The sequence below is a fragment of the Doryrhamphus excisus genome, chromosome 3, assembly GCF_030265055.1.
Source record: "Doryrhamphus excisus isolate RoL2022-K1 chromosome 3, RoL_Dexc_1.0, whole genome shotgun sequence".
NCBI lineage: Eukaryota > Metazoa > Chordata > Actinopteri > Syngnathiformes > Syngnathidae > Doryrhamphus > Doryrhamphus excisus.
In genome coordinates, this window is record NC_080468.1 from 20041103 (window position 1) to 20051778 (window position 10676).

A 10676-nucleotide genomic window follows, 5' to 3' on the forward strand; every position below is an offset into this window, starting at 1 on the left:
TCGTGATTGGTTCCTGAGTCGTCACGATTGATTGGCAAAAAAGCCCGTCAATCAACCGTAACACGATTTCATTGGCTGTCGCCTTGACGCGAAGCAGCTGAAGATTTCCTGTTGACGTTTGTGTGCCTCGCGAGATTTGCTAGGCGGCGGCAGTCAGGGCAGCAAAGGAAAGGAGAACACTTTTTAAACACACGTTTACATTGACAATTGTCTGCCGCCATGTCTTCTTCTTGTTTTTGTCGGCTCCTGTACTTGCTAACGCTTGGTCTTGTGTGCCATACTACGTGGGCTCAGCAGCGGAGCCTCTCAGCAGGTAAGGCCGCCCCATAGAGGCTCCAGGCGGGCCAGGGGGACCGCCGTGTGCCCCCCAACTTTTTCCAGCGGATTTTCACCTTACTGTCAGCTATCTTTTAATTACTCATGAATTAATTACTCACTAATCTTACGTGAATGTGTTGAGATGTAACTTTGCTTTAGTTTGCTTTGCCTCAGGCTAACTAGCGTCTATGCTGGACTCCCATTACAAATAATAATACGTATTTACCGCAGTCACTCTTATCGTCTTCATTCTGAACGCTTTTATTCCGGGTTTTTCCACTAAGAATCTTGATAATCTGTATGAAAAAACGTAGACGTCAGCCGCGAAAAAACGGTGATAAGATTGTAACGTGTCTTCCAGGTCACTAGTTGGCGCTGTCACTTAGCAAAGAAACATTAGCCTTCATCAAGATGCATGTCGTGCAATTACATTACGCATGCAATATACGCACTGTTGGTTTACTTAACAAGTAACCCTTGTAAATAATAACTTAACCGGATTTTATGTTCACTTTAAAATGTTCCCCAAAAATGCCCTGCCTGCCCCTCCCCCATTTCCACACCTCAGTGTGAAATCCCTCCAAGGTCTGGGCATGGGGAGGGGCCAAAGTTTGTTGATGAAAGATACAACAATGCAATATTTGCAGCAGAGGTTATCGCTTCATCACTATATATACGTGTGCGTGTACAGAGAATCTGCTGGTCATCACCGCAGCAACAGAGGAGACGGACGGCTTTGTACGATTCATGAGGACGGCCAAAGAGTTCAACTACACTGTGAAGGTAACGTTCATGTTGAGCCGTCAATCATAGAGGCCATGTGATCATGTCCTGATGACAACGAGGTCCTTATAGGTCCTGGGTCTGGGAGAGGAGTGGCGCGGTGGCGACGTGGCTCGCACGGTCGGCGGCGGCCAGAAAGTGCGATGGCTGAAGAAGGAACTGCTGAAACATGCTCACCGGGAAGAGCTTGTCATCATGTTTGTGGACAGGTAAGGACCACCTTATTCTTCGGAGCACACAACTGAGAAGATATTAAAACCGTGTGTCTCCCTCCAGCTATGATGTCCTCTTCGCTTCGGGTCCGGAGGAAGTTATGCGCAAGTTTTTCCGCCTTGGTCACAGAGTGGTTTTCTCGGCGGAGGGCTTCTGTTGGCCAGACCAGCGTCTGGCTCCCAAGTACCCCGCCGTGCATTCTGGGAAACGCTACCTCAACTCGGGAGGTAAGAGAGAGCAACTGACGTCGTCTGTACTCCACATATAAAATGTTTGTTGTCCGTCAGGGTTTGTGGGCTTTGCTACGGACATCAACGCCATGGTTCAGCAGTGGAAATTAAAAGATGACGACGACGACCAGCTTTTCTACACCAAAATCTACTTGGACCGGGCGCAGCGGGTAAAATGGCACCAACACTGCACCATCATTGCTGCAGCTTGCCATGACTTCACGGTTTTTTGTCTGTCTAGACCAAATTCAACATGACTCTGGACCACCGCTCAAGGATCTTCCAGAACCTGAATGGAGCTGTTGGTGAGACACAGTGAAAGCTAATGCTAACATTCATTCATTTTCTACCGCTTTTCCTCACGAGGGTCGCGGGGGGTGCTGGAGCCTATCCCAGTAAGGCGGGGTACACCCTGGACTGGTGGCCAGCCAATCACAGGGCACATATAGACAAACAACCATTCACACTCACATTCATACCTATGGACAATTTGGAGTGGCCAATTAACCTAGCATGTTTTTGGAATGTGGGAGGAAACCGGAGTACCCGGAGAAAACCCACACATGCACAGGGAGAACATGCAAACTCCACACAGAGATGCCCGAGGGTGGGATTGAACCCTGGTCTCCTAGCTGTGAGGACTGCGCTAACCCCTAGACCACCGTGCCGCCCCTAATGCTAACAGAAATAGCAAAAATGTGGCTTAATAATTTAATAATCTTCTTTTGGCAGATGAAGTTGTTTTAAAGTTTGAGAGGGCAAAGGTCAGAGTGAGGAATGTGGCCTATGACACACTTCCTGTTGTCATCCATGGCAACGGACCCACTAAGGTAAACATCTAGGTTTTTTTTGCACTTGCTCTCCATGTATGGAAATCCCTTTATCAGAAATATGTCACTGCAGCTGCACCTGAACTATCTGGGGAACTATGTCCCGACGGCGTGGACGTACGAGGATGGCTGTGGTGTTTGTGACAACGACCTGCTCTTCTTTGATGCCGTGGATGTGCGTAACACAACATGAGTCTGTATCTCATGCGTCGGCGTGATCATGCTGCTTTGTTTATTTTCAGGATCAGGACATGCCTCTGGTCTATGTGGCTGTGTTCATCCAACACGCCACGCCCTTCATGGAGGAGTTTCTGGAGCGGCTAACTACGCTCAACTATCCTCTCGCTCGCATCCGACTCTTCATCCACAACAACGTGAGTCCACAGTGAGACGCCTTGCACCCTCCTCTTTGACTGCGTCGCTTTATGCCTCCTTGCAGGTGGTCTACCATGAACGCCACATTCACAAATTTTGGAAGCAACATAGAGCGCTCTTTCCCGATGCTGTGCTGATTGGACCTGAGGAGAACCTGCAAGAGGACAGGGCTCGCAACATGGCTGTGTAAGTGCACCACCGCCGTCACGTAGCGCTAGATCACAAACAACTCTACGACATTTTGTATTTGTGCGTATGTGTTCAGAGAGGCTTGTAAGAAGGATCAGGATTGTGATTACTACTTCAGCATCGACTCGTCTGTAGCCTTGACCAACCCCGACACACTGAGAATACTCATGGAGGAGAACAAGTACGTATGCGTGCTCGTTCCAGAGGACACGCTAGCCTAGTCTACATGTCGGATAAGCAGGAACATCATGAAATCATTTGTTCCATCAGATCCGTCATTGCACCCATGCTGTCCAAACATGGAAAACTGTGGAGTAACTTTTGGGGGGCTCTGAGTGCAGAAGGCTACTACTCCAGATCTGAAGACTACATTGAGATTGTCCAAGGAAAGAGGATGTGAGTCTTTTTGCTCCTGTCTTCTGATGACACTCGGCCACTCATTGACTTGTCCTGTGTGTCGCTGGAAGGGGTCTCTGGAATGTTCCGTACATGTCCCAGGCTTACCTGATCAAAGGCAGCATACTGAGGTCGAAACTGTCCCGGGTGAACCTGTATGAGGACCCCAGCATGGATCCAGACATGGTGTTCTGTAGGAGGATCAGGGAACAGGTGACTTATTTTTATTATCATCATCTGGTGTTCTGCTGCCTGATCATCTCATGTCAACACACACAGGGGGTGTTTTTGTTCGTGTCCAACCGAGACGACTTTGGCCGTCTGGTATCTTCTAACAACTTCAATACATCCAGGCTGCATCCTGACATGTGGCAGATCTTCGACAACCCTCTGGTACCACGAACACACACTCATGTATATACAGTTATTTTAGTTATTATTGTATATTTGTCACACTTAAATGTTTCAGATCATTAAACAATTTAAATATTGGTCAATACCAACACAAAGGGAGTAAAGAAACAAAATCCATGTTGCCCCTTGTAGTAAGTGATTACTGATTACTGCCACGGCTGCTTCTCCAGGAACTGAACAGTGTGACTGGTCCGTGAGTTTTATCAAAGTCCCTTTTATTAAGCACGCTTTTACGATCATTTTAATTTGAAAGGGTATTACTGACTGTCTGGAGTTTTACAGTGGTTAATTATTGATACCGGTAATCGTTACTTCCCTAAATATGCACACAAGTCAATGTGGCCTGTTTGTGTGTGTGTGTGTGAGATAGGACTGGAAGGAGAAGTACATCCATGAGAACTACTCCAAGATCTTCGAGGACCAGAAGAGCTTTGTGGAACAGGTAAGTGACACACTTGTCATGTGAGCTTTGGTTTGCGGCAGTATCGAATGTTCCCGTGCCTCCTCATCAGCCATGTCCAGATGTGTACTGGTTCCCGGCCTTCTCTGAAAAGATGTGTGACAACTTGGTGGAGACCATGGAGGACCACGGCGAGTGGTCTGGCGGTTCCCACAAGGTGACCCCATAGAACCCCCCAAACACTTGTACGCGAGCCACCAAGCAGTACGTGTTTCAGATTGTAACTGGCGTTGTGTGTCTGCAGGACGAGCGCCTGGCAGGCGGCTACGAAAATGTCCCAACTGTGGATATCCACATGAACCAGATTGGATTTGAGAAGGAATGGCTCAAATTCCTTAAAGAGTACATTGTGCCTGTAACAGAAAAACTCTATCCTGGATACTACCCTAAGGTATACACTCACTACATTTAGGGCAGGGGTCTCAAACTCAATTTACCTGGGGGCCACTGGAGCTAGGTCCTGGGCAAGGCTGGGCCGCATCAGGTTTTCAAAAAAAAAAAAAAAAAAAACTTTTCAGTGCTTTGCTTCCGATTTTCTACAATAAAAGCTCTGATAAAACATTCCACTGTTCTCAAATATCTTAATTTTTATTTTTCTGCACAAAATAAGATGAAAATAAACAAATCAAGAATAAAGACAATTAATCAGTAATAAATAAATATAATAATAATAATAATAATAAAACGGCAAATAATAAAAACTTAAGAAAGCACATATAGTTGGTGGGTAGACAAATTATTTTTTTCAGATTAAAATGAACAAAGCATTATTAGAGCCCTGTAGACATGACAAAACACGACTATAGTCACATTTATACTCTTTTTATTTACAACATATTGCGCAACTGCAGGGTCTTGAGACACATGCTAACTCGAAAACTAGAGAGCTAGCGACCTAAACGGTAGCCTTCAAGTTATTTCCTTTTAAACTTAAATAGCCAAAAACTTACCACTTCCACACGGATAGGGAGGATAACTATGAACAGTTATTTAACCTTTAACATGAACATTAATCAAACGTAATAAATTTTTCTGGGTACATGATACCATACAGCATCCATATCAAACTTGCGCGGGCCGCACTAACATTAAACTTTCATATCAAGGCGGGGGCCTCAAAGTAGTGTCCAGGCCGCGTGTTTAAGACCCCTGATTTAGGGCATAGACCACCGTGAGACAATTTAGTTTTACTCTTCTGGTGATGTTTTGTTTCAGGATTGCAACAACACATTTTAATGAAAAAAAGTGTGATTTTTGTATGCAGGCTCAGGCCATCATGAATTTCGTGGTGCGTTACCGTCCTGACGAGCAACCGTCTTTGCGACCGCATCACGACTCGTCCACGTTCACCATCAACATCGCCCTTAACAGCAAGGATGTGGACTATGAGGTATGTTAGCTAGCAAGCATTACCTTAGCTTGGATTCTGACATGCAGGAAAATAACTAGCTGCTTTTGTGTGTGTGTGTGTGTGTCAGGGTGGGGGCTGCAGGTTCCTGCGTTACGACTGCCAAGTGGAGTCCCCCAGGAAGGGCTGGTCCTTCATGCATCCCGGCCGCCTGACTCATTATCACGAGGGCCTGCCTACCACCAGTGGCACCAGGTACATCATGGTGTCCTTTGTTGACCCCTAGATGCCCTGCTGCGGCTGTGTGTGCGTGAGAGAGCGTCATCACACATCACGCACTGACTTGGCCGGTGACCTTGAATGCATCTCAGCAGAAACTTTCCAGTTGAATTTCATTCATGCTCCTGATTAGATGCCTAGCCTTGCTGTGTGGTCACGTGTTTCTCACTCTGGCACGGGACACGCCTGCCTGGCGGTCTCCGTAGCAACCAGCAATGCTTGTCATTCCGATGGAAGGGAGCAGAGCAACACCTCGTAGTCCTTAATCATTTCAGCTCTATGTTTTCAGAATTCACACACCATTTGGAATGGGATCAGTGTATACATGGCTGGAGTTGAGCTCTAACAGAACAACTTAAACAAAAAAAAAACTCACACAGTACTACATACAGTACTATACAGCTACTACTCAGTGTTGTGGCCTTTTTACATGGAAAATGCAATATTTAGTATATACAAATGACTGTTGACTGTATTGAAGAAGATGAATGAATTTATCGTCTTTATGGGAGCTCAGGGAGGCATTGAGGGTGGTTGGCTCCCACCTGAGTTGAACCTTTTTTTTTTTTTTTTTAAGAAAAATAGTTTTTATTGAACATGTTGTCACCATGGTGCCGGGTCTTTTCAATGGATTATTTATATTTTAGGATACAAATGAGCCACATTTTGTATGAACTGTTTTAAATTATTTAAAATGAGTGAATAAACATTTTAAAACTTAAAAAAAAACCTCAGTTTATTCCAGCCTTCTGGAGCAGGGGCATGGTGTGGGGGTGCTGATGAAGCAACAAAAGGTGATAACATTGAAATACTGATTCAGTGTCAATTGATATTGCAAAACAAATAATTTACCTGTATTAGCTCAAAGTTCAACCATCCGATGACCTTAAAAAAATCCTGACTGAACATCTCCCAAATGGAAAAATTAACCAATGCAATGTTCCAAATATTTTCTTATTGGGATTTTATATACACGTCCACATAGCATATTAACTGCATAAGTGTGTTCACACTGAGAAGTATGACAAAATGCAGTACAGTACACTGTCGGTACCCAAGTGATACACTCAGTACTGAGTAGCTCCACCGTTAAGAAGGCCTTGGTTAAGCTAGCATTGTGAACTTCAGTGTTGTCCTGTTGAAAAGCCCAGCTATTACCACACAGATGAAGGCCCCCCAGTTGTCAGGGATTCCCGCTCCCACATCTACATGCACCACCTGAAGCTTCGGTATTCCACTGAATGAAAAGGCACCCACTGTGCCGGGTAGAAACATCCGAGGTGGATCTCCTTGACATACGAGGAATGTTGGAAGCCATCTGGAATGTACATTTTTTTCCTCATCGGAGAGTAAAACTTTTCCATCTTTCAGTGTCCAATTTTTGATGCTCAAAGTCGAGGAGATGAGATATTTGAATTTTTTTTTGGGGGGGGGGGTGAAACCCTTTTCCCACAGATGCCGTCTGATGGTTATTGCGCTGCAGTTGGTCATTCATTTGGGTTGAGGACCACCCTGTGCCTTGACGGACAGCCACTCGGAACCCCCGGCCCAGTGCAGATGTCATTTTTACCACTTGAGTTTTTTTTTATCCATAATGCTCAGGATTTTTCCAAAAAATTGGAATGACTCTCAGCAGCAATGGCACGCGGTGAGAGGCCTTGCTTATGCAGTTAGTCAACCCGACCACGTTAAACAAGGGCACGTTTCTTAGCTTACGCCATCAGGAGTGTATGACCGTGTGAATTCCTGACAGAAAATGAGACGTTTGAGCTGATTTTGGTTTTTATTGTCTGTATATAGCCTGTAATGAGCTATATTTAGTAGGCATAGCCAGTCGTGAGTCCATCGCCTTTCCAGCGACACTAAGCTTTTTGTCCCTCGGCGACTTCCGTCCAGATAATGAACCCTGTATTTTCCAATCGCCTTTTGCCCAGAGTCTGTTGTCCCTCTGCGGCTTCCGTCGAGGGAGGGAAAACAACATGGTGCTAGAAAAGAAAACCTCCGGTGAGTTGTGTTCACTTTGCCTTCATGGCTTAACGTTCACGCTGGAATGGCCGTGTTCCTTTTTTCCTTCATTCCTTAATGTCCGCTCTGGCGCACGACATGTGTCCTACTAAAAAGATTAAAAGGTAGTGAGGTGACCACTTCGTCGCTGCACCTTTCGGCGCATCTACTCGTCCGCCATTACTGAACATTTTGGTTGCTAACCGTCACTTGAAAAACAAAATAGACACGTTTTAAGCTGAGGGATGGACTTTCTTGTTTATCACCGTGATGATCAAAACTAGTGTCTTAATAACAGATTATTCAATTGGTCTCGAATGTTGGCCACAGGCAGAGACAATCGATACCAACGTGCCCGATAACTCTCCTCTTTAGGCATCTTTATTTATTCCCTTCGCTGTCCCTGGGTCGACTCCAAACGTGCAGTGACATTTAGTCATAAACGGGAGGCAAATATGGTTATTTCGGAGATCGTTTTTGTCCAATGGGGCATTTGCAAGTGGCTATCAATGTCACGTGGTCAGTTAGCAGTTAGCAGTAGCTCGCTAGCTAATTTTGAGTTGCTCCCCAAAAACAATACATGTTCAACTCTTGGTATTTTTTTTTATAACCGTTCGGTTCAGACATAGTGCCTCTGAATTAATGACAAATTCCAACACAATTGTTCTGTTAAGCAAGGCATATTTTATGTAAGAAATATTTATGTTAATGTTGCACAACAAAATAAATTATTCTACTTAATTTATTTTCCAAGTATGGGTATTACTCCAAAATATCAAATTCAATTCAAGTTTGAGTTAATCGTAGAATTTCCAACAGTTTTGTTGCAAATCTTAACAAGTTGATCACTGCGGTTGTACATTTAATGCACCTTCATGTTCAGTCACAGATAGGTGTGCTCATGCCATTTGATTCATTTTTCATTCATATACATATTTTATTATGCACCTAACAATGGTTAAAAGTTCACATTTGATAAGCCATTCAAACAAGAAAGTGTTTTGTTTGGGGAAAAAAAACAACGGCCATTTCTAGAAACACAACTGTCCCCAGTTATTTATGACGAGTTCATGAATTGGTCTGGTTTGTATATCAACTGTATACATGTTTGTGTTTGTGGCAGCTCGGGTGGAGGCGGGCCAACGGAGAGTTCTGGATGAAGCCACTCGTCAGAGGAGGCTGAGCAGGCAGCTTGACGCTTTGGAGAAAGACAACTTCCAGGTGACGTCACCAGTACAGCTATCCCGTTTCTCACTCACCTGACCATAATGTCACCTTTCATTCATTGCCTGTTTTTTTTTTTTCCATGTCTTTCCAGGATGACCCTTTGAGCTCACTCCCCCCAGCAGGGCCGACTGCTCGCCTTCCTGCCTTCAGTGAAACAGAGGAGCCAGGTAAGATGCCATCTTCATTTTTTTTCTTTCCTGCTCCTTCCGTCAACAGATGATTGCATGTGCATTGTGCTGTGTTCAGAGAAGAAGAAGAGGAAGACGCGGGGTGACCACTTCAAGTTGCGTTTCAGGAAAAACTTCACAGCGCTCCTGGAGGAAGAGGTATGCTTTCGCTCGTTTCTTCACCTCGTCTCATCAGCACTGAAGCCCCCTCCCGTCCTCTGCTCTACTCTACTCTTGACTGCTAGAACCTGTCAGAGAAGCTGGAGCCAAATTACCTCTCTGCACTTGCCCCCCCGTCCTCGCTTCCTCCCCGACACTTTTGCTGTGTGTGCGGGTTCCCGTCCAACTACACCTGCACTACTTGCGGGGGGCGCTATTGCTGCAGCAAGTGCCTGAGCACCCACAGAGAGACCAGGTATGCGGCAACCCCAAACACAGACGACTTTTCCTCAGCCACCCATTTGCAAAGTGAGCATCCGTTTTCCTCCATAGGTGTTTGAAGTGGACGCTGTAACGGAGCCGGATGTTGTTGCCACGGAAACAGATGGACACCTTGTGAAAGGAATGTTTTGTGGACACTGGCAGCTGTTTGATGCCACAGCCATTGTGCGCCAAGTTGTCTACTAATGCTGTGTAAATGTGATCGGACAATACCTTTTTAAGGTAAAAAATGTGTAATATTTATAGGATTTCATCATCAGTCTGCATATTTGTATTAATTGAATTATATTGGAAAGCAAGTTTATAGTATGGATGAACTAATACATCGACTCCAATACTATATTACATGAAATACATATAGCCACAATGTATCTTCTGGGAGAGTCTTAGGCTCCAGCATACCACGTGACCTTCCTGAGGATAAGAGACATAGAAAATGGACGGTTGCTCAGAAAAGGTTGGCCAACTTTGGCCGCATGCTCGGTCTAATCCAGGAGTATCCAAGCTTTTGCCACTAAAGACCACATACTAAAAAAATCAGCATGCTGGGGGCCACTTTAATATTTTTTACATGTTTTTTTTCTTTGTAAAAAGGCTAAAATATATTTTTATATACTGTATATTTTAAGAAAATATACTTTGTTATTATTATCAACATTTCAGCGTTTTCCCCTCACCATCAGCACTTTTGCATGTTGAAAGGCATGTGAAAGGGTCTGCTTCTATGAAATGGACATTGATAACTAAACAGCGTAGCAGTGTCGTTGAGTCAATTCTGTTATGACTTTTTTAATTATATGTAGAACAGGTGATTTTGGTATTAATTTAGGGATCATTTCTGAAATAAATAATTTTTATTTCTGAATAAAAATCAGCATTTTAAAGGAATTCGTTTTGGCATTGATATGTTGAAACCCATCACCCAACTCACCTGGATGGCCTCTTTTTGGACTAGCGCAATTTGGTAAACCTAGTGAAAGACTGAAATAAAGTGTTTTCAAA

General features: G+C 44.4%; 2 protein-coding genes across 3 annotated transcripts; both read left to right on the plus strand.

The window, feature by feature from the left end:
- Window positions 1-72: 72 nt before the first annotated feature.
- On the plus strand, window positions 73-6405 carry plod3 (procollagen-lysine, 2-oxoglutarate 5-dioxygenase 3). Of its 2 annotated transcripts, XM_058065707.1 has the most exons (19): window positions 73-313; window positions 1010-1101; window positions 1174-1310; window positions 1378-1541; window positions 1602-1714; window positions 1786-1849; window positions 2277-2374; window positions 2448-2549; window positions 2617-2748; window positions 2814-2935; window positions 3015-3119; window positions 3209-3334; window positions 3406-3547; window positions 3614-3727; window positions 4119-4190; window positions 4261-4365; window positions 4453-4599; window positions 5473-5598; window positions 5687-6405. In XM_058065707.1, exons 1-19 carry the CDS (start codon window positions 220-222, stop codon window positions 5840-5842), a joined length of 2211 nt encoding a protein of 736 aa, XP_057921690.1. In that variant the 5' UTR covers window positions 73-219; the 3' UTR covers window positions 5843-6405. The 2 variants fall into 2 exon arrangements, with proteins under 2 accessions (XP_057921690.1, XP_057921689.1); XM_058065706.1 differs by having other exon boundaries at window positions 3406-3727.
- Window positions 6406-7720: 1315 nt separating this feature from the next.
- On the plus strand, window positions 7721-10660 carry znhit1 (zinc finger, HIT-type containing 1). Its single transcript, XM_058067520.1, has 6 exons — window positions 7721-7839; window positions 8963-9060; window positions 9158-9233; window positions 9313-9392; window positions 9479-9648; window positions 9726-10660. The coding sequence occupies exons 1-6, from the start codon at window positions 7815-7817 to the stop codon at window positions 9745-9747; spliced, it is 471 nt and encodes a 156-aa protein (XP_057923503.1). The 5' UTR covers window positions 7721-7814; the 3' UTR covers window positions 9748-10660.
- Window positions 10661-10676: the final 16 nt, after the last annotated feature.